At 46.6% G+C, this 27,230-nt stretch overlaps 2 protein-coding genes across 11 annotated transcripts in view; one reads left to right on the top strand and one right to left on the bottom strand.

Moving 5' to 3' along the window:
• The window catches only part of STAU1 (staufen double-stranded RNA binding protein 1), a 55,200-nt gene extending 36,286 nt beyond the window's left edge, over window positions 1-18,914 (top strand). For 5 of the 9 annotated variants that reach the window (XM_065922149.1, XM_065922145.1, XM_065922147.1 and 2 more), the window contains 9 exons: window positions 1,186-1,284; window positions 9,900-10,193; window positions 11,195-11,338; window positions 13,071-13,217; window positions 14,456-14,531; window positions 14,742-15,061; window positions 15,635-15,757; window positions 16,501-16,586; window positions 17,430-18,913. In XM_065922149.1, coding sequence (XP_065778221.1) covers window positions 1,186-1,284; window positions 9,900-10,193; window positions 11,195-11,338; window positions 13,071-13,217; window positions 14,456-14,531; window positions 14,742-15,061; window positions 15,635-15,757; window positions 16,501-16,586; window positions 17,430-17,445 — 1,305 coding nt within the window. In that variant the 3' untranslated portion in view covers window positions 17,446-18,913. Of the gene's footprint in view, window positions 1-1,185; window positions 1,285-9,899; window positions 10,194-11,194; window positions 11,339-13,070; window positions 13,218-14,455; window positions 14,532-14,741; window positions 15,062-15,634; window positions 15,758-16,500; window positions 16,587-17,429 lie in introns of all 9 variants that reach the window. The other 4 variants (XM_065922142.1, XM_065922143.1, XM_065922144.1 and 1 more) reach the window with 4 other exon arrangements.
• Window positions 18,915-24,331: 5,417 nt separating this feature from the next.
• CSE1L (chromosome segregation 1 like) overlaps window positions 24,332-27,230 on the bottom strand; it is a 30,978-nt gene continuing 28,079 nt past the window's right edge. For both annotated transcript variants that reach the window (XM_065922141.1, XM_065922140.1), the window contains exons 23-25: window positions 26,295-26,441; window positions 25,198-25,429; window positions 24,332-24,550 (exon numbers count right to left, since the gene is read on the bottom strand). In XM_065922141.1, coding sequence (XP_065778213.1) covers window positions 24,461-24,550; window positions 25,198-25,429; window positions 26,295-26,441 — 469 coding nt within the window. In that variant the 3' untranslated portion in view covers window positions 24,332-24,460. The remainder of the gene's footprint in view (window positions 24,551-25,197; window positions 25,430-26,294; window positions 26,442-27,230) is intronic.

Below are 27,230 nucleotides of genomic sequence, written 5' to 3'. Positions count from 1 at the left end.
TTTATGTGTATAGGATCCTATTCTTAATTATTATTATTTTTTAATTTAGAGCTTTTATGTATAGCCTGAAATATGGATCCTAAGTTAGGGTTAGACTCTACCTCAAGAAATACACAACAGATCAAATCCTGGATTTTGCTGGATATTGCCTGTTCAGTAATTTCAGCCACAGGTTCCTGTCATAGAAATTCTGATCTTTAAACAAGGACTTCAGAAGTTCTTTGACTAAAGAGTCCCCGGGAATAAGAAAAACACGATGCTTTGCCATGTTTTGGGGTCACTACTGATCTTGTTTGTCGTGTTGTCACCCCTGCGCAGTATGGAAGCCACGGGGGCCACGTGCTCGGAGCTCTCTGCCCCCTCAGTGCCCCCTCAGCCCCCCTCTGGAGGGCTGCAAACGAACCTTGTTACAGAGCCGGGGGCCGCTTCTGTTCAAGGCTCGTGGTCCTGGTGGTAAGGGACCGGCCTGCCTGTGCAGGAGACGTAAGAGTCATGTGGTTGATCTCTGGGTCAGGAAGACCCCTGGAGGAGGGCATGGCAGCCCACCCCAGCATTCCTGCCTGGGGGATCCCGTGGAGAGGGGCCCGGGAGGCTGCCGTCCTTGGGGTCGCAGAGTTGGACGCGACTGGCGGCAGGCAGTTCTGTTAGCATCTTGCACTTTTGCCAGCAGCAGTCACGTGTCAGACCCATAGTGGTTTTGTAACTCTTTCACTGCATCTTTTTTAAAAGTGGTTTCTAGCGACTTTTTGTCCAAGGAAGGAACCCACACACCCCGGTGGCGAGACCTGCCCTTGTCCTTGCTGTGGCCCAGCTAGACTGTCTGTGCTTGGACTTCTTCCAGGGTGTGGCTTGCCTGTCCCCGGGGGGGACAGATCCAGGGGGCTTCGGGAGCCCCGCTCTGCGAGCAGCCGCGGCTCTCACCATCAGGCTGATTGTATGTAGAGCCCTGTTATGTGTAGATAGTTTATGGTGGATTTATGAGGTACAAACTGACTAAAATTTGATAGGACATTTTTTAAAACCTTTTAAATCTCACTGACACACAGTGCACGTGTCGCCCTGTTCACGGGGTTGGTGCTCAGTCCACAAAGGTTCAGGGCTTTTAATTTTAAGGTTTATCATCGCAGCTGGGATCTTGACAGCTTTTTAACACGCATTAACTGCTAACTGGTTATTCTTACTTAGGTAAATGGAAGAGAGTCAGAAGAAGAAAATCTCAATAAATCTGAAATAAGTCAAGTGTTTGAGATTGCACTTAAACGGAACTTGCCTGTGAATTTTGAGGTAAGCTTATTTTATGCATCTATTATACTCTTGGTGTTCATCATCAGAATAGTATTTTTCCCAAATAACATTGGAATGATGATCACATATATGCAAATCTTCACATCTGAGATTCGGACTTCATATTTAGCAAAGCAGTATTTGGTCCTAGGGCAGCCGTGAGTCTCCAGACAGTCCGTAGGTGGCCTCAGTATGTCCGTGAACCTCCTGAAATGGTCTGAAGGGGATCGTGTTTATGTTGCCATGTGTTTTCTTCTGGATGGAGGGTTCATTGCCTTCATAAGAGTCTCAGAAGTGTATGCTACCCCCCAAATCCCAAGACTCTGCTTAAGTGCCCAAGTAATTGTTAAAAGAACTTAGGTTTTGTCATTGTCCAATGTGTGCCTCCCAGTTTGCCCATTTAATAACCTCAATCTGTTGTTGGAGACTTTATTGTCTAAGAATAGTAATTAACAATTACTAGTTCAAAATGGAAAATAGGATCATTTAGTGTATGTTTCCTTCAAACACACAGTGAGTCCAGATTGATTATAGGCAGGTCAGGGGTATTTTTTTTTATTTTAGGTTTCCCTAGCATTGGAAAATTATTTGCAAATTCTTTCATTTGATCTGTGCTTGGCTATGCAAGGTTGTATTTTAATAGTTTTTTTAATCAATTATTTGGTTTTTCACAATTATAAAGTATATATATAATTAGTTTTCCAAAGTGCTTTAAGCTCAACATATTAGTTACTTCAGACAAGTGAAATTTGAGGTGGGACATCTGATTAAATGGAGAAGGAAGTGGCAAGCCACTCCAGTATTCCTGCCTGGGAGAGGCCGTGGGCAGAGAAGCCTGGTGGGCTTCAGTCCACGGGGTCACAGGGTCAGACACAGCTGAGTGACTGAGCGCAGCACGTCCGCTGAAAGCAGTTCCAGGTGGCTCATGAGTTCTTTGGGCCTATTTCTGTTTTAAAAGCCGCCTGAAATGTATTATCCTGTAAAATACTTTAGGTAATCCCCAGATTTCATGTCTGACTTCCATGACTTTTATAAGACATCTCCTATTATGTGCTAGTGCCCTAAGCTGGCTCCTGAGTTCAGTCCTTATTCTCCCATTAGAATAGTGATGAATTCTGACCTAGCCAGCCATGCTCACCTGCTGCCATGAGGCCCAGATGGGGGTGGGGAGCTGCCCTTGGGTCACAGGGCCACCCCGCATCCCGCGGCAGTACCCCACCCCATCCCAGCAGGCCGGAGTGTCTTTGCCCCCCTTCCAGAGCTCTGCATGCCAGATGGGGCCGGCATCTTCCTCTCTGGCCCCGCATCCCGCCCAGCCCCTCTCTCTCTGTTCTGGGAGGGAGGCAGTGAGACGGGACATTCAGAATAACAGGGCTGTTGGCTGGGTGGGACCCAGGTGGGCGCTCCACCCGAGGAAGCCACAAGGTCTCCCTGGGAACCTGTTGTGGAAAAGGGAAGAAACACTTTTCCCCCACACTAGTCCCAGCTGAGGAATTAGTGTGGTGCACGAATGGGTGTGTAAAGACCTGAGGGAGGGATGCGAAGACTGTGGGGTGGGAGAGGCCTGCCTTCTCAGGTCACGGAAAGGTCACAGAGGTGACTGCTGCCCAGGCCCGCGACCCCAGTGATGCTGCTCGCCTGCTCACGCTGATCTCTGCTCTGCCTGAGGGTCCCCGAGCTCCCTGGGCCTCAGTAAGGGATTGCCAGTTCCTATTTTTGCTGTGGAATTCGGGGACGAGATTGCCTCTGCCCCACCTCGACTTGCGTTTAGGTTTCAGACTTGCCTTTCAGACTTTGCTGTTGAGGAATAAGGAACATATAGCAGGCAGTCGTCAGGTAGTCACAGGAGGAATTGTGGCAATGCCCTCTGGTGGCGACGGTCTCTTAAAGTAGTTATTTTAAAACAGGACAGTTTGTGTGTATGTGTGGCATTGAGTTTGTTAATATGAGTGCTTATATTATTAATTAGCTCTCACGTTGATCAAATGTTCATGTTAGCTTCCATTATTAGGTTGAGCAGGAGCTTTCATTTTTTTCCCACAGTTCTGTCTCTGGCACCTGGAAGATTAGTTGGCGTATATTGGATATTGGATGCTCAGGGAACAGTTACTGAGTAAATGAATAGGGTTTTTTTTGTTGTTGTTGTTGTTTTGACAGCAAGATATGTCATGTTGGAAGCAATAGGAGAAGACCAGAACCATTCATAGAATTTTTCAGAAAAGTATAGACGCTTTGCTTTTTGATAAAATCGTTGTAGTTAAAAGTATTATGGCTCTGACTGACAAGTCCCTGGGAGGCAGCCGTGACCTGATTCCACTGAATCCGTTCCAGGTCAGATTGTAGACACAGCTCGGTGGTGGGTTTATGATGTCAGCAGCCAATGAGAGTGGCTGCTGGAGGGCCCAGGATGGGCGTGGATTTGACGTGACCCGTCGGGGTGGCTACTGTTAATTCTCGAGTCTAGTCTGAGGACGTGGAGAGCCCTGCTCAGGGAGGTGGTGCTCGGCAGATGGGCTGTCGGGGTAGGCGGCAGACGGCGGGCTTGCTGAGATCAGCCTGCGGGCGCCTGGGAGCAGGGCTCTGCCGCAGCCTCCTTTGTAGGGCAGCGGGCTGCTTCCTGATCTGAGGTGCCCCCGCTCTCACCTTGGGGGCACAGCACACGAGGGCTCACATGCTTTTCCTCGCCGTCTTTTCCACTTCTTTCTTTGAAATTTTTCAGGCCAGTGGAAAGTTTGGATAGGACCGTGACTGTTGCCTTCACATAGGATCCCCAATGCTTAACATTTTAGCACCTTTGCTTTTCTGTTCTCTAAATGTACGTATTTTTCTGTATTTTATTTAGCTGAATCATTTGAGAGTAAGAGGCAGGTACCCTGTGCTTTGACTCCAGATATTTCAGTATGTACATCTTAAGAGCAAGGACATTATCTTAAATGACTGCAGTCTAATTGTCCACACAGGAGGCATAACACTGCTGTGACACTGTTACCTAATGTGCATCCTGGATTCGCATATTGGCATTGTCCCCAGGATGCTCCTTTGTTTTCCTGGTCTTGAGCCTGGTACAGGATCACACATTGTGTTTAGCTGGTGCATCTCTCTAGTCTCCTTTAATTTGTTACTTGGCCTTTTTTTGGTCTTTTATGACATTGGTATTTTTTAAAGTCAGTTTTATGTAATGGCCCTAAATTTGGGTTGGTTGGATTTTTTGCCTCATGATTAGTTCTAGTTTGTGCTTTTTTTAAAAAACAGGAACACTGCAGAACTAATGTCAGTTCTTCTCAGCATTGCATGATGTCATTTTATCTGAGTCAGTGACGCTAGTTCTGTTGCCTACACCAGATGTGTGCCCCTCCAAGGAGACTTTCTTTCCCTTTGTAGTTAACCCATAGCCTGTGGGGAGATGCTTGAAGGATGTGTATGTCCTTACAGAGTTCCTCAGTGTTTCTAGCAGTCATTGATGATTCTTCCCAGCACCAGGTATCCCTGTGGTGGATGTCAAATGTTCATTTTCTGCACGTCCAAAGAAAATCTCCGCCTGCTTTGTATTGTGCGTAGTCGCTCAGTCGTGTCTGACCCTCTGTGGCCCCACAGACTGCAGCACCCCAAGCTCCTATGTCCATAGGGATTCTCCAAGCAAGAATACTGGAGTGGGCTGCCCTGCCCTCCTCCAGGGGATCTTCCCAACCCAGGGCTTGAACTCAAGTCTCACGCACTGTAGGTGGATTCTTTACTAACTGAGCCACCAGGGAATGCGTTAATTTATATTAGTATAGATTCATTCTACGTGTTACTTCATTTTTCTTGCTTGTCATTTTAATGTTCAGATTGCCCTTCAGACTAGCTCTGGTATCCTTTGACGTGCCTCTGTCAGGTTGTTTTTGGGGGGCGAGGGGATGAGGGGTCAGATTTCTTGAGTATAATTTACATGAAGTAGATTATGTCTACATGTCTGTGTGTGTGGTTTGACGTGTTTTGATAGTGTAGCTGTGTAACTGCTGCCACCACTGTGATGAGGAACATCTTTAATGCCGTTAAGTTTCCCGCGCCCCCTCGCAGTCAGTCCCTTCCCTCCATCCTCACCCTTGGGCAGCCACTGATCTGATGTCTGTCCATATGTTTTGCTTGTTTCCAAAATATTACATACATGGAATTATTGAATATACTGCCTTTTTTTTTGTCTTTTGGGGCTTTCCCTTTGTCTATTTATTTAACAGGAATGGATAATAACATTTTGAGAAACTTGGAAAGAGCACATAAAAATACAAAGCCATCTTAGAAAACACAGCCCAGACAAGACCTTTGCATAATTACTTTGTAAATCATGATGAGAAAGGCCGTAGTCCTTGTTCTGCTCCTCCCCTCAGGCCTCTCACGTTGTGACAGGTGGCCCCCCAGCTACCGTGTGTTCAGTGTTGTCCCTTTAGAAAGTTATCATCTGGAAAAAGAGACACAGATGCGTAGAACAGACTTTTGGACTCTATGGGAGAAGGCGAGGGTGGGATGATCTGAGAGAACAGCATTGAGACATGTATATTATCAAGTGTGAAACAGATCACCAGCCCAGGTTGGATGCATGAGACAAGTGCTCAGGGCTGGTGCACTGGGAAGACCCAGAAGGATGGGATGGGATGGGAGGGAGGCGGGAGGGGGGATCGGGATGGGGAACACATGTAAATCCATGGCTGATTCACGTCAATGTATGGCAAAAACCACTACAATATTGTAAACTAATTAGCCTCCAACTAATAAAAAAAATTGGGGGGGAAAAAAAAAGGAAAGTTATCATCTGAAAAGATTACAGATGTACTGGCAAGGTATCTTATTGCCTATCATGTGGCTTCTTTAATGTAGTGCAGATTTTGAGTCCATGTGTTGTATGCATCAGTAGTTTTATTTCTTATTTTTAAGTAGTATTCCACTGTCTGAATTTACCACAACTCACTCGTCCATTTTCCAGCTGAAGAACATCTTCATGGTTTTTAGTTGTTAGTGATTATGATTAAAGCTATCACGTACATACATAATCTCATAATCACTAACAACTAAAAACCATGAAGGTGTTCTTTAGCAGGGAAATGGATGAGTAAGTTTTGGTGAATCCAGACAGTGTAATACTACTCAGAAATAAGATGGACTGCTGATACATACAACGTGTGGACTCAAAATCTGCCCTACGTTAAAGAAGCCACATAACAGGCGACGACAGTGGTGAAGAGTCCACCTGCAGTGGCGGAGACTCCAGTTCGAGTCCTGGGTCGGGAAGATCTGCTGGAAAGGGATAGACTACCCACTCCAGCATTCTTGGCTGGAGAATCCCCGTGGACAGGGGAGCCTGGTGGGCTGCAGTCCATGGAGTCGCAAAGAGTCAGACACGACTGAGCGACTTAAAAGCGCAGCACTCGCCGTGGATGAGAGCTTTCGTTGTTCTGTGCCCTCTCTAACACGTAATGTGGTCGGTTTCTAGTTGGTGTAGTCGTAACTTATGGTTTAAATTTGTATCTCCACGCATACTAGCAGTATTGAGCATGTTTTCATACACCTATTTACCATCTGTACATCTTTTGAGAAGTGTCTGTTCTTATCTTTTGTCCTGTTTTTGAGTTATGTTTTATTATTGGATTTTATGTGTTCTTTATATATTCTGAATACAGTTCTTTTCTCAGTTAGGTATTTTCCAGATGTTTTCTCCCAGTGTGTGGCTTGTCTTTTCATTTTTAAACAGTACTTCCAAAAAGCAAAAATAATTTAATTTTGGAGAGGTCTAGTTTGTTAAGTTTTTCTTTTATGGTTCATGGTGATTGTAATCCATCTGAGATAATTTGCCAAATCTAAGGTCGTTCTCCTTTGGTTTCTTCCAGAAGTTCTGTCTCTTAAGTTTAGATTTATGTTTCATTTTGACTTACAATTTTTTTATGTACTCGTGAGGTAATAGGCAAGGTGTTTTTTCTTTTGTGTTTTGTATTTGGAGGCCTTATTGTCCCTGTGTCCTGGCTCTCAGCTCCCCTTTTCCGATTCAGAGTCCTTCCTTCCTTTGTGATACAGCAGTCTTTTCGCCTTACCTGGAACGTTCCCTGTTCTAACTTTGGCCCTGGCAGAAATGGAAATTCTAATACAAATGGTCTCAGCTGTTCTTGCGAGGAGTTGTGGTTCCCTTTAACAGAGTGGCATGTAGGGCCCGGGCTGAGGGGAGGTCGGCTTGTTGCTGCTGCAAGTCGTTGCTTCAGACCCTGTTAGCAGAAGATCGCACGAGGAGGTAGGTACACTGTCCACAGAACCACAAGCTCATCCCTCTAATTTCAGGCCGTCATCACAGGGTTCTTCCTCTGTTTCATTCCTCCATGTTTGGATCTGTTCCCGTCATGAGACTTGGGCTCCCAACAACATCAGTATATTTATCCACACCTTCAACAGCAGACATCCTAAGTCAAGTCTAAGTTATCTCCACACTTTTTAGCTTCACGCTGAAGGTGTATCCTTTCAGAGCATTGCTTTCGTGACTTGGATTATTCTTCCCCTGTGCTAACAGTCTATTATATAGTGAATATAGGTATCTTAAGTGCACAGCCCACTAAATTTTAGCATGTGTAAAAACCCATGATTCACTATCCAGATAAAGATACGGAACTTTATCATAACCTAAGTCCCTGTGCCCCATTCCACCCAGAAACAGCTGCTTTCTGCAGTCTCTGTAGATTTGTTTTCTGTGTTCTTAGACTTCATGTAAATACAGTGTGGATTGTTTGTTGTTAAGTCCCATCCATATGTTTTAGTGGTTTAATGCTGAGTGGTATTCCACTGTATGAATGGAATGGAATGTATCCATTGTTCTACTGATGGACATTGGATAGTTGGGAACTACTGTAAAGAAGGCTGCAAAGTCATCTTGGGTGCACGTGCAGTCAGAGTTGCTAAGTCAGAGGGTAGGTGTTCATGTAAAAATTGTCAAAACTATTTCCCAAAGTGATTGTACCAATTTACACTTCTACCACTTGCTCCCTATCCTTGCCAAGAGAACCTGTTGGAAGTATTTTTTAGTTGAGTATTTGTATTTTTATTATTGACTTGTAGGATTTCTTTCAGTGTTCTGGGTATAATTCTTTTGTTTGGTACATATATTGCAAATATTCTCTCCCATACTCTGAGTTCCCTTTTTTACCTTTTTTCCCCCCAGATTTTAAACTATTTATTTTGTGTTGGGATATACAGGCAGTTAGCAATGCGGTGGTTCTTTCAAGTAAATAGCAAAGGGACTCAGCCATACATACACATGTATCCATGCTCCCCCAGACTCCCCTTTTTTACTTTTTAAATGTTATCTTTTGATGAGAAGTATTTTAATTTTGAGGAATTCTAATTTTACTTTATGGTTTGTGTTTTTGTGTCCAAGAATTCTTTGCCAGCCTCATGGTCATGAAGTTTTCTCTTATGTTTTCTTCTGAAAGCTTTATAGTTTTAACTTTCATATTTGGGTGTTTTAGCTTAATTTTTGTTTTGGGTAGAATTTGAGATCTTGGTTATCTAGTTGCTCCAGTGCCATTAAAAAAAGAGAATGCCATTGCTTTTGCTTTGGTTTGTGTTTGCTGAACATCAAGAGGCTGTATATGTGCAGGTCTGTTTCTGCATTCTGTTTTATTGACCTGTTGGTTTATTGCTAAACAATACCATGATGTCACAGATTCTGTAACTGCAGGAAGTCTTGAAGTCTGGCATTGTAAGTCTGCCGACTCAGTTGTTCTTTTCAAGGGTATCTTTCCTAATGTAGGTTGGATTTGATTTTTATCTTCCTTCTGTGTGATTACATAATCACTTTAATATACAGTTAGGTTTCTGTTCATAATCCATTTTAGTATTCTCCCCCATTTCTGTTGACTTATATTTTAAATATGTGTAACTGTAAATGGTCCACAGTGTCAAAACTACACAAAAAGATACTCAGAAGTGTCCTCTTGTTCCGCTACCTCAGTCCTTACCCCCACTTACTGTAGGAAACTGTTTAATTCCATTGGTTTGTGCTTTATCCTTACTGAGTTTCCTTTTGCAAAAAAAGAAGCATATAAACACATACGTGTGTCTATTTATGTGTGTGTGTATGTATATATAGATTTAATACTCTGCACCGTTTTTTTTTTTTACACTCTTTGCAGTTTGCTTTCTTTACTTACCAAGTGCTAGAAATCACTTTATGTGTTTGGAGATTTTCTCATTCCTTTTTATAGCTCAGAGCAGCCAGTATTTAATAAGCTCGGTCTTGGCTGGCAGCTCAGAGCCAACGTTAAACTTGAACTCTTAGTGCTGCATTTATTTCTGGGCTTTGCTGGGCCAGCTGCCTTGCTGCCACTTGCAGGGGAGCACGCTAAACTCAGGACTGTCTGCGACCGTGGGTGGTGGGCACAGAAAATGGTGCCCTGTTCCATGGCTCTTTTGGACTCATCAGACCTGAGAACTTTAACAAGTAGGGGGAAGAAAGAAATGGGGAAAAAAGCATTGAGGATTCTCCACATTGACACTGCCTTCATGTACTGAGTCTTGGCCTTAATCGCCCTTCCCCTGGGTTTTACGCTGAGCAGTGTGCCTCGCAGCCGGTAATGCGTGTCTGTCACGCTTTCACTCAGTCTTTCCCTCCAAAACAGGTTGCCCGGGAGAGCGGCCCACCCCACATGAAGAGCTTTGTGACCAGGGTGTCAGTTGGGGAGTTTGTGGGGGAAGGTGAAGGGAAGAGCAAGAAGATTTCAAAGAAAAACGCTGCTATAGCTGTTCTCGAGGAGCTGAAGAAGTTACCACCCCTGCCTACAGTGGAGCGGGTGAAGCCTAGAATCAAAAAGAAAACAAAATCCATAGTCAGGGTAAGAACGTGCCTGAAAGAAGAGGGCGTTTCCATTGCCCGAAGACAGCTGGGGGTTTGGAAGGTTGGTGAGAGAGGCGGGGTGCCAGCCCGCACACATCCGCCTCCGCGAGTCCTTACGGGCCGCCTGGTGCCGCTCCCGGGAGCCCCGGGTCAGGCGGGTGCCGGGCCCGGCGGAGGCCCCAGCTGTGGTCCCCGCAAGGAGCTGTGCTCATCTGTGGGGAGAGGAGCCCCAGCTGCTTGTCTCGTGCCCGCTGCACGGTTCTGAGTGTGCGGGAGACTCCTGGGCGGAGGGGTGTCCGGGGCGGGCCAGGAGTCAAGACCCATGCACCTTCTGGGTTTTTGAGTCATGCTCATGGACCATTCAAAAATTATACTGTCCCCCATCCTCCCAGAGAAGGGAGGGGTTCCATTTTGGGACAGTTATGAATGCCAGGATCTGTTTTGTTCTGATTGTCCATATAGTTTCATGTTGTGTCAGAATACGCTTTTCTCACCCGCACCTTGGCATTCTCTGCATGGGAGGGTTGGCACAGTGTGGCGGTTTCCATTGTCCACTTAACGTCTCCTCCGGTGGGTGCTACCGTGAGCAGACGAGGATTCCCTCTGGGAAGTTTAGGTTCTTTCCACACGGCGTCAGCATTTCCACATTTATATATAAACATATAAATGATTTCTGGAGTTTGAGTCATCGTTAAGAAAGCTGGAAACCCATCCTGATAATGCAGGCTTTGGGGTAGTTTTAGGAAGAGTTTGTTAAATTTTCTACCTCTTCATTTATTATCATCCATTGATATTTATTGTTCAAAAGCAGACATTACGATGATGCTTGCCTACTCATAATGAATGGTGATGTTGGCTTGCTAAGAAGACCTAAGATCACCTCAGAGCAATCAAAACCATTGAGGCATCTTTCAGTGAAAGCAAAAGGTTTAAAAAAGATGTGATTAATTCTGAGCCATTAGATGAACATAGACATGTTCAGCGGTTACGTCCCGGCGTCTGGATTGGCAGGGTCCTTTCTGTGACTAACTCAGCACGTGTTCTACCCTGATTGTTCCTCAGCTACAGAGCGGCCCCGACTATGGCCAGGGGATGAATCCGATCAGCAGACTGGCCCAGATCCAGCAGGCGAAGAAGGAGAAGGAGCCGGAGTACGTGCTGCTCGCCGAGAGGGGCCTCCCGCGACGCAGGGAGTTTGTCATGCAGGTGGGCTGGCCGGGCTCCGGCGTCCTCCCGTCTCAGCCCGAGGCGGGCCAGGGCCAGGGCCTCCCTCAGCAGGCTGAGCCCGGTGCCTCGCCCTGCCCCCCATGTCACTGAGATCATGCTGCTTGCCTTAACTTGATGCCCTAACGCGTGCCGCAGTATCAGCAGGAAGGCGCCTGCTGCTGCTTTGTTATCCTTCAGAGGTTTATATTGTCTCATAAAGTGTGTGAAGGATCTGTTCCTGCTCCTCCTGATCCTTCCATAGGATCTGGAATCCATGGGCTGGGCTTACGCTTCAGATTGTGCAGAGGGAACAGCTGCTCGTACAGGCAGCTGAATTTGTGGTGGGAATTTCATAGTGTTTTCTGGTGAAAAACAGAAAACTCTGTGCAGCAGTGTAGCGTTTATAAAGCACCAGCGGTTACCCTGGTGTCTCCCTCCACCGCCAGAGGGCAGGAAGAGGAACGATCCTTCCACGTACAAGGGGAAACTGAAGCTTGTGGAGAGGCTCAGTAATTCGCCCAGGATCAGATGGCTGGTGGATGCCAGGTTGGGATTCAACCTCACACCTCTCTCCATAGGCCAGGGCCAGGGTTTCCTTGACTTTTGTGACACGGAGCTTTTGGGTTTGGTCTGTCGTCAAGACCAGCTTCCCAGGTGGCTCAGTGGTAAAGAATCGGCCTGCCAATGCAGGAGATGCAGGTTCAATCCCTGGGTCGGGAAGATTCTCTGGCGAAGGAAGTGTGATGGCGTTCACTGGTAAGAAGTGTAGCAGACAGTTTACAGGGACTGTGTAATACCCTCCTGCACATTTCACGCGCCTGTGACTTCGGTGTGGCGGTCACCCGTGGCAGTGTCACAGAATGAGACCCATGTGAATTCTTTATTCCTCTCCGGTCCAGTAGGGAGGTTTGCTTGTGTCATTGTTGAGTGACTGCTACTAGCGTGAGTCCTGACTGCTGTTCTTATTTACATTAACAACAGAGACATGTCAGAACTTAACTCACAGAAACAGTACGAACAGCTGCTTTGCTGTATCAGATAATTTTCCAGGACTGGGAGTTTCAGTTTGCTCTGCTGGTTACGTCACGGCTGCAGACTCGATGAGACTGTAAAGCTTAATCTGCATTGTTAGCCATCACTTCTGTCTAAGAAAACGCCCGTGCCTGTGGTGACAGTCACACCGCTCTGTCACTAGACCGGAAATCACTGAGTTGTGCAAGTAAAGGAGGTGAATTGTATGGCATGTGGATGATAAAGCAATAAAAAAAAATTTTTTTTTTTAGATAGTTAAAACGAATAGGTAAATCAGCAGAGTAACTTAATCCTTGAGAAGTAGTATTGCCAGAGTCTGGTGTGAGTGCTCCCTCTGAGCAGGAAAGAGATGTGTTGCCTCAAGTGGACAACAAATGCATACCACAAGTATAAAGAACCTCAAGAGTGTAGATACTTTTAAAATGGAGTCCAGCTAGGAAGTGATGCATTTTAAGTATTCATTATCTCTGTTGGTTAAAGTAATTTAATTATAAGCTTATATAATTAGTAATAACTACCTTTAACCACCAGCTCTCCAACAAATTCCTCAGTATTTCATGATGCGCTCTCGTGGGCTGGTGCAAACCAGCTCCAGGGCAGCACTGTGAAGCCTTCCAGTTTCTGATCGTTCTAGGTTCTTTTCCGCTGCTGGCGGGCCTTTATTCTGAGCACTGATCCGAGCCCTGTCTTCCTCATACAGGTGAAGGTGGGAAACCACACGGCAGAGGGCTCAGGCACCAACAAGAAGGTGGCCAAACGCAACGCAGCCGAGAACATGCTGGAGATCCTTGGTTTCAAAGTCCCGCAGTCTCAGCCGTCCAAACCAGCCCTCAAGTCAGAGGAGAAGGTGCGCCCTCGGGCTCTATGTCCTTGCTCTCACTGCAAGATGGCCTTCTCACCGCCCGGGGCCCTCTGGCTCCTCCGGGGCTGAGCCTCAGGGCGCGGCTGCCCCCCGCCCCGGCCGTAAAGCAGCCCCGGCCGTAAAGCAGCCCCGCCGAGCAGGGTCTCACCTGCCGCACCTTACCCTGTGCTCAGAAGCGGCCGCACGTCCGGGCTCCAGGCATGGCGCTGGCTTAGGTCGTTTCTGGTCCAGTGTCTTTGTGGTCTGGGATGCTTTGCTGGAGGCCAGCTTGCTCCAAGCTAGTGTGTGATTCTGTCATTTGTGCTCTTAGAATGCGGCCTCCATAAAAGACTCATCAACCTTAGGCTTTTGTTAATTCTAGAACAGGGTTTGGTTTTCCTGCAACATGGGTACAGCGTGATGTCAGATCCAGGGCCAAGCCATAGTCTCAGTTTGCAGTTTCTTTTTCATTATGAATTGAACATTAGATAGAAATGATCCCATGTTGGAAATTGCACTTCTGCCAAGGTTGGTAAGCAGGGCCTGCAACAGAAGCCGTGGCTGACCTTGTTTCCAGATGCTGGATGGTCCTTTTGGGATAAACTTGAAAACACCAGGACTGATTCAGTTCTGCTGGCCAGTGCTGTCAGCAGAGACAGACGGATGGCATCAGCTGTGGCCACATAGTAACTGGGATCCCAAGCACTCAGCAGAGAATCTGCAGACACCCTGGACTTGGCTTTGGGGGTTTCATTCCAGAACCTTCCAGGGCATCATAGGCACCTTCATCTTCCCAGAAAGGGGACTGCTGTGTTCGGCATAATTTTTATTGTGTAATATTTTCCACCTTTGATTCGTCACCTTATCCTTTAGTTGGACATGTGCTCCCAGAAACAGTCTTTATTTAATTGTTTAGCATCAACCTAAAAGTTTCTTTCTTGGTCAGCTCTATCAGTCTGACATCTTCCAGCTCTTCCTGGTTAAACGTTCCCCTCTCCTCTTGTGAGCGCCCCTCTCTTCGATGCTCTTCACGGGCAGGCTGACGTGGCTGCGTGTGCGCCTGGGGAGGAGGCAGGGGCTCTGCCGGGGTTCACACTGCACAGGCCTTCCTGCCTGTGCACTCTTATTTAAAAGCTAATAAACCAAGAATTGTTGGTTGGTGTCCATGTAGTTTTGGACAGCAGGAACTAATTTTTGAATGGTTTCATTGATGCTCATGGCCTTTTTGTTTTTTTTTTTTTAAGACACCTATAAAGAAACCAGGGGATGGAAGAAAAGTAACCTTTTTTGAACCTGGCTCTGGGGATGAAAGTGGGACTAGTAAGTGTGATGTTAACACTGTCCTGGTCTGAATGTGCTTCTGGTCCTTGTGTGGTTCCGGTGGTAGCAGGTGCCTGGTGAGCGGGTTAGAGTTGGTGTTTGGCTCCACCGTGTCCGTGCTGTGCTGAGGGCGGGCCAGGGTGGGGCTCTGTAACAGTTTCCCAGGCAGTGCCTTCGGACTTGCGCTGATTTGTCTGTGTCCCTCCCCAGGCAGTAAAGAGGATGAGTTTAGGATGCCTTATCTTAGTCACCAGCAGCTGCCTGCTGGGATCCTCCCCATGGTGCCCGAGGTTGCCCAGGCAGTGGGAGTCAGCCAAGGACATCACACCAAAGATTCCGCCCGGGCAGCTCCGAATCCTGCCAAGGCCACGGTAACTGCCATGATAGCCCGAGAACTGTTGTATGGGGGCACCTCGCCTACGGCCGAGACCATTTTAAAGAGTAACATCTCTTCAGGCCACGCACCCCACGGACCTCTGACGAGACCCTCTGAGCAGCTGGACTATCTCTCCACAGTCCAGGGATTCCAGGTAACCGTTCGGCCCGAGCTGGGCGGTCTGTACCTCAGCGTGGTGCTCTCTGGTTTCTCTGGGAATGAAGCACCTTGTATTTTAAAGAAAGCTTTTTGTCTGGCGAAGGGTGATTCTGAGGGAGCGAGGAGGCATGGGGAGTGTTAGAACCCTAGACAGTAAGAGAATATTCTCAACCTTTGGTGAGTTTTAAAATTCCAGGGCACCCATCATAATGAAGCCTCTAATCCAGTGGTGGTTACAAATTTAGACTGCAGTGAGATCAGCTGTGTTGTGCGGGCCCTTTCTGCCTGCTAGGAAAGGACACGGCTTCCAGACCAGGGTTTCTGAGTAGATGTCTGGGTTCTTGGGAGATTCTGGGAGCTGGGGCTCTGGTATCCTGCCTGCCCCTTCCCAGCAGGCCCCACGGATGGCCTTTTGTGCCTGCAGAGCAGGAGCTGGTGTAGACACTCCGCGCTGAGACCAGGCCATGCCGGGCTGAGACAGGGACACAGACCCAGAGCCACAGCCCGACACCCCCTTGACCTCCTCTCCTCTCCCTGTCCCTCGCCTCAGCTCTCTTTTCCTTTGTAGGTTGAATACAAAGACTTCCCCAAAAACAACAAGAACGAATTTGTATCTCTTATCAACTGCTCCTCTCAGCCGCCCCTGATCAGCCACGGTATCGGGAAGGACGTGGAGTCCTGCCACGACATGGTACGTCCCCCGCTTGCTGCTGGCCTCAGGGAGACAGGGAGGGGGCTCTCTGCAAACTGTGGGACAGCGGACTGCTCTGTAGGGTTCATATCTCTGCAGACTTCTAGATTACTGGCGTGATGTCTCATTCTGTTTATCAGAACTCATGGGCTTTGGCCTACCCTCTCCCGCCTTCCCTTGCTGATCTGAGGGGGACTCGGATCCCGAAAGGCTCCAGATACTGTATTCATTTCACCTCTGACCAGAACAAGGAATTGCATCCCCAAGTTCCAGCAGCTTGGAAAGCCTCTCATTTTAATGTTCTGTTCAGATGAAATTGTTACTGTTAAGAAATACTAAAACCAGGAAAAGGAATTGATTAAATTAATAGACATGAACTATGGTATATTCATCTGATAGAATATAATGCATTCATTATATGTCACTGAGGGGAATGTATTCTAATGCTAACACAGAAAAATAGGTTTTACATTAAAGTGGGGATATAAAATTTGTAGTCTGGTGACCACAGGATGAAAATATTGTAATGTAATACGTAATAAAATTATCAGAGGGTGTGATTCAGTGAGGTAACCATGTAACTTTAATTTGTGTTTTTAATTAGAAGTGCAAGCGTGAGAGGGTTCTTTGGTGGGCCCATGTGCTTCGTCGGGCAGTGGAAGCCCTCAGGTCGCTGTTGAGTGTCGTGAACTGTAGTCCTGAGCGGTGGCCATGGTTTGACTTTGAGTTTTCATTCTCACTAGGCTGCACTGAACATTTTAAAGTTGCTGTCTGAGTTGGACCAACAGAATACAGAGATGCCAAGGACAGGAAATGGACCAATGTCTGTGTGAGTGAGCTGATTTACATGGAAAGGCAGTTCTCTTCCTCATTTGCATTAAATTCAAATTGTCTGCTCAGCTTAGGAGTGAAACACTTGTTGACTTAGTCACTTTCTGTCCGTTTCCCCTGAAAGGTTTCCAAGTTTTGGGCAGAGAGTGCTACCTTTAAAAAAAAAAAAATCTTTGACTAGGTAATACGTGGTGCAAGTCAGTTACCCTAAGAGGCATCCACGGTGACCAGTCCCGCCCTCGTGCGGTCCAGCCACACCATTCTCTGGGTTAGTTTCCTGTGTGCCTTTCCTGTATGTTGGTTTAATGCAAACACATTCTTTCCCGATTTTCCTCCTCCCCCCCATAGTTAACATCCTATCTCCCCATTCTCTCCTTTGCTGTTTTCACTCGACTGTGTTAGTCGCTCAGACATATCTGACTCTTTGCGACCCCACAGACTATAGAGTCCATGGAATTCTCCAGGCCAGAACACTGGAGTGGGCAGCCTATCCCTTCTCCAGGGAGTCTTCCCAACCCAGGGATCAGACCGTGGTCTCCTGCACTGCAGGCGGATTCTTTCCCAGCTGAGCCACCAAGGAAGCCCAAGAATACTGGAGTGGGTAGCCTGTCCCTTCTCCAGCAGATCTTCCCGACCCAGGAATTGAACCCAGGTCTCCGGCATTGCAGGCAGATTCTTTACCAGGGAAGCGCCCCCAACCCCCAGTGTATATCAGTTATCATAAACTAGGGCCTGAACTAGCAGGCTTCTTGATATCTGCTAGTTCCATTTTTAACATGGCTGGGCTTAATTCTCTTAAATTTTAAAACTTAGATCATTTTCATGTTTTTCTTCCTTAAAGGTGTGGGAGGTGCTGAACTTTATCTGGCCATGAATCATTGAAAAATCCCAACATATATACTGAAAATGCTGAAACTGCTTTGAAAATTTGGAATTTCTGATACCTCCAGTGGGCCGAGAGACACGATGGGTAAAGGCCTGGAGACGGCAGTGGTGAAGACGGCGGGACCCGGGGAGGCGGCTGCGGGGGGCTGGGCGGCTCACAGCCACCCCGGCTCCCTTGGGAAACCGCAGGCCCGTGCCCCAGGCACCTGAGTGTTGGTTTTGGTGGGGTTCTTTTGTTTGTTTGTTTTGGGTGTTTTTTATTTTTCTCTTGCTGTGCGGAAGCAGCAGCAGAAGGCACCGCCCCTTCTCAGACTGGCTCACTCAGAACACTTGGGGAAACCTGCACACCGCGCTGCAGAGGCCTCAGCCTGGTCCTGGGCTGAGAGCACCGGAGAAAATCACACATGCTTCCCGCCGGGCCGGAGCTGACCTGCTCGGCGCGCTCTGGCCCACACCTCCCGCGGTACCCACAGTCACCACTGCTCTCTTCCAGAAGAGAGATGTATTCTTAGTTTCATTATTTTCTTTTGATTGAAATGACACTATATAAATTTTCATTTGAGAGTTTCTCAATTGTATCTAGTTACATAGCACAGTTTAGAAACTTGTCTGAGACTGACTTTATCAGTAATCTAACCGGCAAAGATCATATCCATGTGTATGTGGTTATACATTTTTATTTCATTGGACTTAACCCAGGACCATTTCAGTGATGCAAATTGTGTGCCGTCTGGTTTAGCTGAAATAGTCCTGGCCTTGACGAAACCTTGATGAAGTCTCCCACAGTGGTATAAATTGGACAACTTAGGAATTTTAAACTTTAACTGATCATTTGGTTCCTTTTCTATTTTATTTTTTGTTAATGCACCAGGATTTAAATGAACTTTGATCTTTGTTTTAAAGATTATTAAACAAATTGCGTGTATGTAACACCAGGCTTGAGGACACACAGCTCTCACTACACTACAGGATATGCTCCCCATGTAGCACACACACAGCTGCAGATTGGTTTCCTCGAGTGCCCTGTACTGTTGACTGCATCTCCATGGAGGGCTGAAAAGAACGACCCGCGTTCCCTCTGTAACTCTGTTGCTTCTGATGTCGTGTGGGCGCTGAGGCGCTGAGGTCCCGCGTGACGGCCCAGACAAGCACGGTAGCCTTGCGAGTTACGTACTGCTTGGATTCATTGTTTACGCTGGAATTTTTCTCCCCATGGAATGTAAGTAAAACTTAGTGTTTGTCACCAATAAATGGTAATACTAAATTTTTTTTGTTAATTTATTCTCAGATGCCACTACTGCTGAGTTGGCCCCTCCCACCCTGCCCCGAACCCCTTTTTTATTTTTAAGAGGAAAACTTTGTAATGCTTGTGATTCCATTTGGGCAAAATTCTGAAGATCTGAAATAACTTTATATCAAAACCACTGATCAATAAACAGCTACTAATGAACGTTGGGTCCTGTCGAGCAGTAACTGAAGAAGGAAGGGAAGGTGTGGGGCATGAAACGTGCTGCTGGGGCAGAGCTGCTGGCGAGGGGCGTGTGGAGCTTGTTGCTAGCGGGCTGTTGGGTCGAGGCCCTGTGGACAGCTAGGAAGAGCATCTGTCTGTATGTACACACACGCCTGCCGAGTCATGTATCTGTTTAAAGGCCACGCGTTTGTACTGATGCCTTCGGCACCTCGGCGTTCTTCAGCCTTCCCTGCTGTCTGTGTGTTTTATTTGGCTGTGTGGGGTCGTGCAGGCTTTCATTGCGGCGTTTGGACTCTCTGGTTCTGGCTTAGTTGCGGGCTTAGTTGCTCCTGGGCCTGTGGGGTCTTAGTTCCCCAACCAGGGATCGACCCTGTGTCCCCTACACGGCAAGTTGGAGTCTTAAGCACTGGACCCCCAGGTAAGTCCCTTGGCTGATTTCTCAGCTGTGTATTGGCTCCAGCTGCCAGTCTTCCGCAGGAAGTGGCCTAGGATTCCCCCGGGCCTTCGTTTTTCTGTGCACGTTCCGCGGCCTGGGTCTGTCTGCCTGATGTGACTGTCCTGTGCGCCGAGCGTATGCTCACCTGGGGGATTCAGAACGCATGCCTGAAAACACTTCTCTGGACAGTGACGATAATTTTGTCGACTGGCTCCTTGGGTTCACAAAGAACAGTGTAACCCAGGCTGAATCCAGCTGAGAAACCTGGGAATGCTCAGACCTTCCACAGCCCAGGACCGGGTTCCGGAATGGTGGATGGCTAAGGGGGGTTGGGGGCGGTGGCGGCTAGGCCTAGACTGTGTTGGCAGCCAGTTGTGTGTGTCCGTCCGAGATCCCCAGCCCGAGTGGCCCCAGACCCGGCCCGGCTCTTCCTGCAGTGGTTTGTCATCGCTCCCCTCAGCCTAGGCCCCGGATGAGGGACGGCCCGGGGGATGGTGGTTCTGTGTGGCCAAGTCGTCTGTGCTGTGAAGAGCGCCTGTGACTAGATCACCTCGTGAAGGGCCAAGGTGTTGCAGTGTGTGGACACTGAGCCGGAAGCAGCTCCCCAGCGTGCAGGGCTGGTACTGCTCAGTCAGCACCTTCCACTGCTCCTGCAGCCCAGGCGCTGACGCAGTTTCTGAGAGTCCCCGCTCGGGGGCTGAGGCATCGGCCGACTCCCTGCTGGACGCTCAGAGCCGTCCTGCCTCCTCCCAGGCACTCCCTCGTTCTGTCCTGTCCCGCGCTCAGAGCTCTTCTCAGGGACGCAGACCCTCATCCACTTCTGAGCCTCTCCGAAGAAACAGGGCCACGAGAGCAAGAGTTCCTGTCCGTCTCAGCTCAGGGAGGGAACGGATGACTTCTGGAAGAGGCCCCAAGGCCTGCAGCTCTGTCGGCCACAGCAGCGATGTCTGCCACCCTTTATGCAAAACTGAAGCTGTTATTCCATATCCCTTCTCCCTTTTGAAGCCATAAAATGAGACTGACTGTGTCCACAGCTCTTGCCACGCCGTGTCTTTCTGATTCACTTTTACTTCATCCAGTCCTTGTTGGGCATGAGCATCCGCTCAGGCTGCTGGGTGTCATTCCGAGATTTTGTCACAGTAGGTCTGGGGTTAAGAACGTGTTTCTAATAAGGTCCCAGGTAATGTAGTGGTACTTCTAGAACTAGTGTCCTGAGCAGCGAGACCATGACATTGCTAGTGATTTTTATCCTGATACAAAAACACAAATGATTAAACAGGACAGGCGGCTTTGGCTTCACTGTTGAGGGCTCCGCAGGCCACTGTCCCAGCCCGTCTGTCCTTGAAACGGAGGCTGTGTTCTCAGCCGCCTGCTAGGACGGGGGTTTGGAATGCTCAGCCTGTGGCAGTTGGCCTCATTAGTTTCTTGCCTCCAGCCCTCACCCCGTCTTCTCGTTGGGAAGGTTTCTCTGCAAGGACTTAGGCAGCCTGAGACCTGCCGTCACGACTGGGGCTGGCCTCAGCTCAGCTGTGGCTGAGGGGCTGTGGGCCTTCCGAGGACACCCAGCGCCGCTGTCTTGAGTGACGGGACCCGGTGGGAGCTAGGTTCCTCCCCGCTGCTCTGCGGACCCACCTGGAGACCCTTTAGGATCTGTTGTCTTAGGGAACATCTGAGAAACCCAGTTTCCTGGAGCAGTACTTCCCTCTAGACCCTGAAGGGTTGACTCTCAACTGCTTGCAAGGAGCCGGATCCTCTTCCAGTGCAAGGTAAACCCCTCCTTTCGCTCGCCACCTCTCCAGTCCTCCTCCCGTTGTCAGCTCTGAGCAGCTTTTCCCTGACTGACCCGTCTACAGTGGCTACTCTGCTCTTCCTTCCATGTTGCCACGTTTTGCTCTCACATCATCATGTTTATTAGAGGGAGAAAGTGGACTTTTCTAACTTTTAAGTCTCCTGTCACACAGCAACCCGAGAAGGGTGGGTGGATGAGGGCGGCTGCCTGCCCGGGGGCAGCGTGTTCGTCTACCACTGCATTCTTAGCTCAGAGAGAGGACCCACAGGAAACGGCCTTGAACATTCTTTTCACTGGATTTCAGTGCTCCTACCAAGAATACACCAGGGTGGACCCAAACCCATCTTGCGTTGTTGCACATGACACATGAAGGTCATGTTTCTCAACCAAGGAGCAGAGAGAACAAGGAATAATCAAGAGTTGGGTTGCAGAGCTAACACTCAGGTTTTCTGAAATGGAGTAAAAGGTCACAATCCAACAGGGTGGAGGGACCGCCAGCACTGCTGGTGTTTGCCTCACAACCACACCTTTGTTAGACAGACTGCATGTGTGCTAAGACGCTTCAGTTGTGTCCCACTCTGTGGCCCCATGGCCTGCAGCCCGCCAGGCTCCTCTGTCCATGGGACTTTCCAGGCAAGGATACTGGGGTAGCTTGCCATGCCCTCCTCCAGGGGATCTTCCCATCCCAGGTCTCCCACATTGCAGGCAGATTCTTTACCAGCTGAGCTAGACGCCCTATTTATTATTAGACTTAACCACATGCAGCTAATATTCTGACTGAATGCCAGATTCGTTGTGCCCCACAAATAACGAAGTAATGCCCAGTGTGGGTAGGGACGTGTGACAGAAATTGGCACCTTTCCCATAGGATAACTGGCCCAATAATTCCACCTTCAGGAAAAAGATGAAGATTGGCCTAAAAGGTTGTCTACTTCAAGATTTATAAAATAAAAACTCTACATACCTAACAATGATTGTATAATTTAGTAATGATATATCCAAATGATAAAACTATATAACCACTGAAAATTATATTTGCCAAGTAAATGTTTTAAATGGTAAAAGGTTTTTCTAAAAAGCATATAAAAGTTTATTTACAGAATGATCTAAACTTTGCTTAGGAAAGAATAAAAATGCTTGAAGGTAGGAATATGAATGATTTTTAATTGTTAAAATATTTTCCTGTATTTGCCACAAGGAAAACATTTATAAAAGAGGAGATATGGTCAAACGGCGGGAGAATCACTGGGTCCAGCAGGAGACTCTCATGAAGAACTCTTCCGTGACAACGGCCCCGTGTCTACAACCATCCTGAGAAGAGGGCTTTGCCGAGGCCAGGACTCCCTGTCTTCCCGTCCCCAAGCTAAACAACTCAACTGACAGCTTCGTACTGACGAGTCCTCTACAGGTTCTCCTAAGTACTTCCATGTTGATTTGTTAAAACCATCCTCACGATAAGTAGTGGTATTCTCCTTTTTCAGAAGAGGAAATAGAACTGTGGAGGTCACGGCCTCAGTGGCAGACATGTGATTTAAACCCAGCTTTTCATACACCCAGACAACTGGCACCACCACTGAGGAACGGTCACTGAGACTTCTGGAAAACACACCACAGCAACTCCAGCCTCCCATCTTTTAAACTTTTTATAAGATAGATATAAAAACTGTCTTGGATGCAGTAAGAAATCTCAATTTTAAACATTAAAAAAAAAATTTAACAAAATATTCATGAACTATGCTATAGTAAAAGAATGCAAGTACCAGTCTTCCTGTTCAGGAACTATTTTAAGAGGTGCAGTCACAAAGTGAAATGGTCTTTCATTCATTTTAACCGAAGAAGGAAGAAGTTCAGAACTCGAATCAGAAGACTGATGAGGACGCTGAAACCAGGGTCCTCCAGAACACGGACCTGCCAGCACCCACTCAGCTGTTACCCAGCTGAGTGTTAGCAAGCTCAGAACCAGAGGTCCGCCAAGCGCCAAAGAGCACCAACGCTGCCATCTCAGATGCTTCATCTGTACTAGATCATGCTCATAGCTTAAAAACAGATCTCAATGCTATCTCAATATTCATCTGCCAGTGACAACTTTGGCTACATAGTAAATATGATTTAATGCTTCCATTACTACTCAAATAAAAAATAATTAGGCTGGTAGGTACAAGTAAACTAGATTAAACTGGAAATCTCTCAAGCAACAGAACAAAACCAACGTGAAGAAAATAAAGCATTCAAGTCAGGTGGGGGAAAAAAACCACACAGTCTGTACAGGATTCCGGTCTAACTGCACTAAACAGACACCCGCATCCTTTGTAAAAGCTGCGCCTCCCCACGTCGGTAAGTCTGATTCTTTATCCTCTAAAGACAGAGGCCGCGGAACCCTGGACTCAGTCCAGGGAGGGGCCAGGCTGGCAGTCTTTGCCAACACAGATGCCACGGTTCAGAAAGTTCCAAGGAACCTCTGACCTGCAGAGAAGACAGACACCGTAACAGCGACAAACACCGGCACCACCTAAAGCAGTTCCAACAGCCTTGGGAAGAAATGCTCTGCTGGCTTCACAACTCAGAGGAAACCACTTCCCAAGGCCCACGTTGCCAGCAGGAACTGGGCTAACTGGAAGCCCTCTAACACACAAGCCTCAAACCTGCAGTGATGTTCCCTTTCCCTTATTAAAAAAAGACTAGGTAATCTGAAGGTGAATTGTTTAGAAATTAGGATTTTATGGAGTTCAGGAGAGGAAAAACTTAAATTCTTCATTATAAAAATATCAGCACCAAAAACCTGTCCTTAAGATGTTCTTAGATACATATTTTAGGACTTTTTTTTATTGCTGATTACAGATTTAAAACTATGAAATGTGCACTTCTTGGCAAGTTACACAAGTGATTTCTTTGCTTATTCACATTTGCAGTAAAAGCTTAAGGAAACAGACAAACACACAAAGGACAAGAGAAATACGAATGGCAACAGCCTCGAAACAAAAGGACTCAGTAACAGAAAAAATGTCTCCACAGTCAGTGTCCGTCAAAATTTTAGAACTGTCAGAACACTACAGTGCAAATGCTGAAATCAATGTCATACACTAAGCTAGTAATACTTGTCTTTGTAGCTGCAAACTGACAAAGTCACTCAATTTATGATCACACAAAACTAATCTGCTCACGTTTCAGCTTAAAACAACATTTAATGGACAAGTTCAAAAAGAACACGCTTTGTTTTAATGCAGCTGTGCTCAGGTGTCTATAGATGTCCTCAGAAACCATTCTGGACTAAGACAATTCAAAGAAGGCAGTTCAAAGCAGCGTCACACTAGCCGCCTGAAGGTATCCTTGGAGATACTGGAGCGCTTCTGCATTGAGGCTGGTGCTCACCATCGAGGGGACCTACAGATGGGAAACAGATGACAGATCTAAAACGTGGACCCACAGGAATTACTGTTTCATTGTTCAGTGTGATAGTGGTATTATGGCTGCCTAAATCAAGTCCTGTTGGTTACTGATGCCTCATGAAATACGCATGGTGAAACACATGATGCCTAAGGCTTGCTCTCAAATTACGTAGTGAAGGTCTGTAATAAACATGAGTATTTATTACAATAAGTTATGTCCTAAATTTTCCATAATAAAACAATCAAAAATATAGATTTTCTGACAATTTGTAAGACTGTTTCTGGCTAATGCAATATAAAACCATTATTAGATTTACTCTATGGTCCATTACTTCTGAATATGTTGCACTTAAAAACATTAATACCTCTATTTTAAAAATGGAAGGATTACTTCATTCTTCGAAATAAATACATTTCTAGTCAAAGGGTTTCATCCTCCACTTTGTCTTTACTCCTAAAATCACCTGCACATCATAAAGGAAAAAAGAGCCTATCACTTAAGAGAGTGACCTTGCCTGTGACTACCTGAGGTCGACCGTGCTGAACAAGGGAAACGGGCACCCCCAGGGCCCGCCACACAGCTGTGAGTGAAGCAGACTCGCCCGGAGAAGGGCAGCGCCCTCTGAGGGACGAGGCACCTACCCTCCCGGGGCAGGCGGTGGACAGCTTGTGCAGCGACTGCGCCAGGTGAATCTTGGGGTTGTTCACCATCTGACCCACAGGGTCGTGCTCCTTCTTCCCAGCAAACGCCAACTGGGAGAAGGCCGTCTGGTACCCTGGGGTATCTTCAATATCAATGAAGTGCTCCTCATCAGGAATGGTATCATCCTCAGGTAGCTCAAACAGGCCAATCAGAGACTGCAGTAGAGGAGTCCTGGATTGGAAGATGACAAGATTTAAGTAACTTCTCGGAAGACTTAAATTATTAATAAAGGAGCAATGTCTCCAGAGACACTATAGACTCATCGTCTCAGGAGGAGTAAGGGATCCTTGAGATTAAGACGGACACCAGTGATTCTGTCTAACTGGAAAGCATTCTTCAATCCTTTGGGCCACAGCATGCCAATGTCCTTGACCCAGAACTCTCAGTGCTGGCTGTGTGACCCAGGCTAGTTAGAAGGCCATGTGTGTGAAGTCAAATTGAGGAGATTCAATGGTTTTAAGTTAGAAGAAATAAGCTTCAAGTTGTCAGATCATTTGATGTAAGAGGCTGCCTGACTGAAACCGTAAGGGAGAGGAAGGGGTCAAGAAAAGCCAGGTCATCAAGGAGCAAGACATCAAGCACGGCATGTAAGACCTTCTGCCTATTCAGTTTCTCCTTTTAAAGCCTTAAGCCAGTTTAATGGAGTGACTGTGTAGAAGCCTTAGAGATCACCTGGACCAGGGACTCTCAGCAGTCTCTCTAAGGGGTCCATGATTCCCCCCCCAAACTTCCCTGGTGGCCCAGTGGTTAAAACTCCTTGCTTCCACTGCAGGGGGCACAATTTTGATCGCTGGTTGGGGGAACTAGGATCTTACATGCTGTTAAGCATGGCCAAAAGAAATAAAAATAATCAGGAAACAAAATCTTTCTAGGTCCAGAAGAATCCACAAGTCATGTCTTGGATTTGATGGTAGCTACAGAGGAGGCTGAGGTCAAAACCTAATTCTCTTGGCCCCCAAGAGATAAGCTTGGTTAATTTTATTATCACAGGGGAAGGAAACTGGAATTTCCAAAAACGTCAGAATGGAGTACTTACCATAGTTTGGTGTACTCTGTGTCCATCATTGGGGGACATTCTGTTAGTAATTTAGTTATCCCAACAGCACAGATCTTTTTCTCTACATTTCCAGATACTTTCTGAATTTCAGGAATAATGATTTTTTCCAAAACCATCCCAAACATTCTGTTAATCAAAGCAAAATAAATTCACTCAATATTTAATTACAGTAGTCTAACTTATTTACACTCAGTGACTCCTTAGGAATATAATAAAATACAAAAAAGGCTGCTAATTTTGGTCAACAGGAAGAGATCTAAAAAAATTAAACCGCTATTCTGACCAACTGCCACCATCTTCTGTGAATACTACACCTTAAGCCATGCTCAAGGAAAATCTTTAGAGCCATTTTTTGATCTTGCAAGTTTTTTTCAGATTACTCAAGAAATCTGAAAAACCAACAATCAGAGCACAGATAAGCAGGAAGAAAAAAGAATCACTATCACCTCACCATCCAGCAATAACCAGTTTTAACATTTTTGGATTATAAACTTTCCAACTTTCTATGCTTACATACCTCTAAGTATGTGAATGTTAAAGGCTGTATTTTAAAAAAATGATTTGGCCAATGATTATTGTTGCAAACATCCTGGAATTAAAGTTTTCTGTAAAATTCTTGGTATGGTATAAAATTCTTAAGTTTATACTTCTGCTATTAAGAATTTATCTTATTAAATTCTTTGAAGTGGAAATGGTAAATATCAAGGCACATGGGCATTCTGATCTCTGACAAGCGTGTATTTTTCGCTCTCTGGAAAGATCATGCTAGTTTAATGTCACGAGCACTTAGTGAAGCTGCTCCGCTCCGCATGACTTCCTGTAGCTAGAAAACGTATTTTCTGGTACTTCTCAGGTTAATTCCTTTTTCACATTTCAATCAATTGGGAATTTTGATTTATTACAGATATCTATATA

This window comes from Muntiacus reevesi, chromosome 2 (genome assembly GCF_963930625.1).
Source record: "Muntiacus reevesi chromosome 2, mMunRee1.1, whole genome shotgun sequence".
Lineage (NCBI taxonomy): Eukaryota > Metazoa > Chordata > Mammalia > Artiodactyla > Cervidae > Muntiacus > Muntiacus reevesi.
This window is presented reverse-complemented; position numbering and strand designations above follow the sequence as displayed.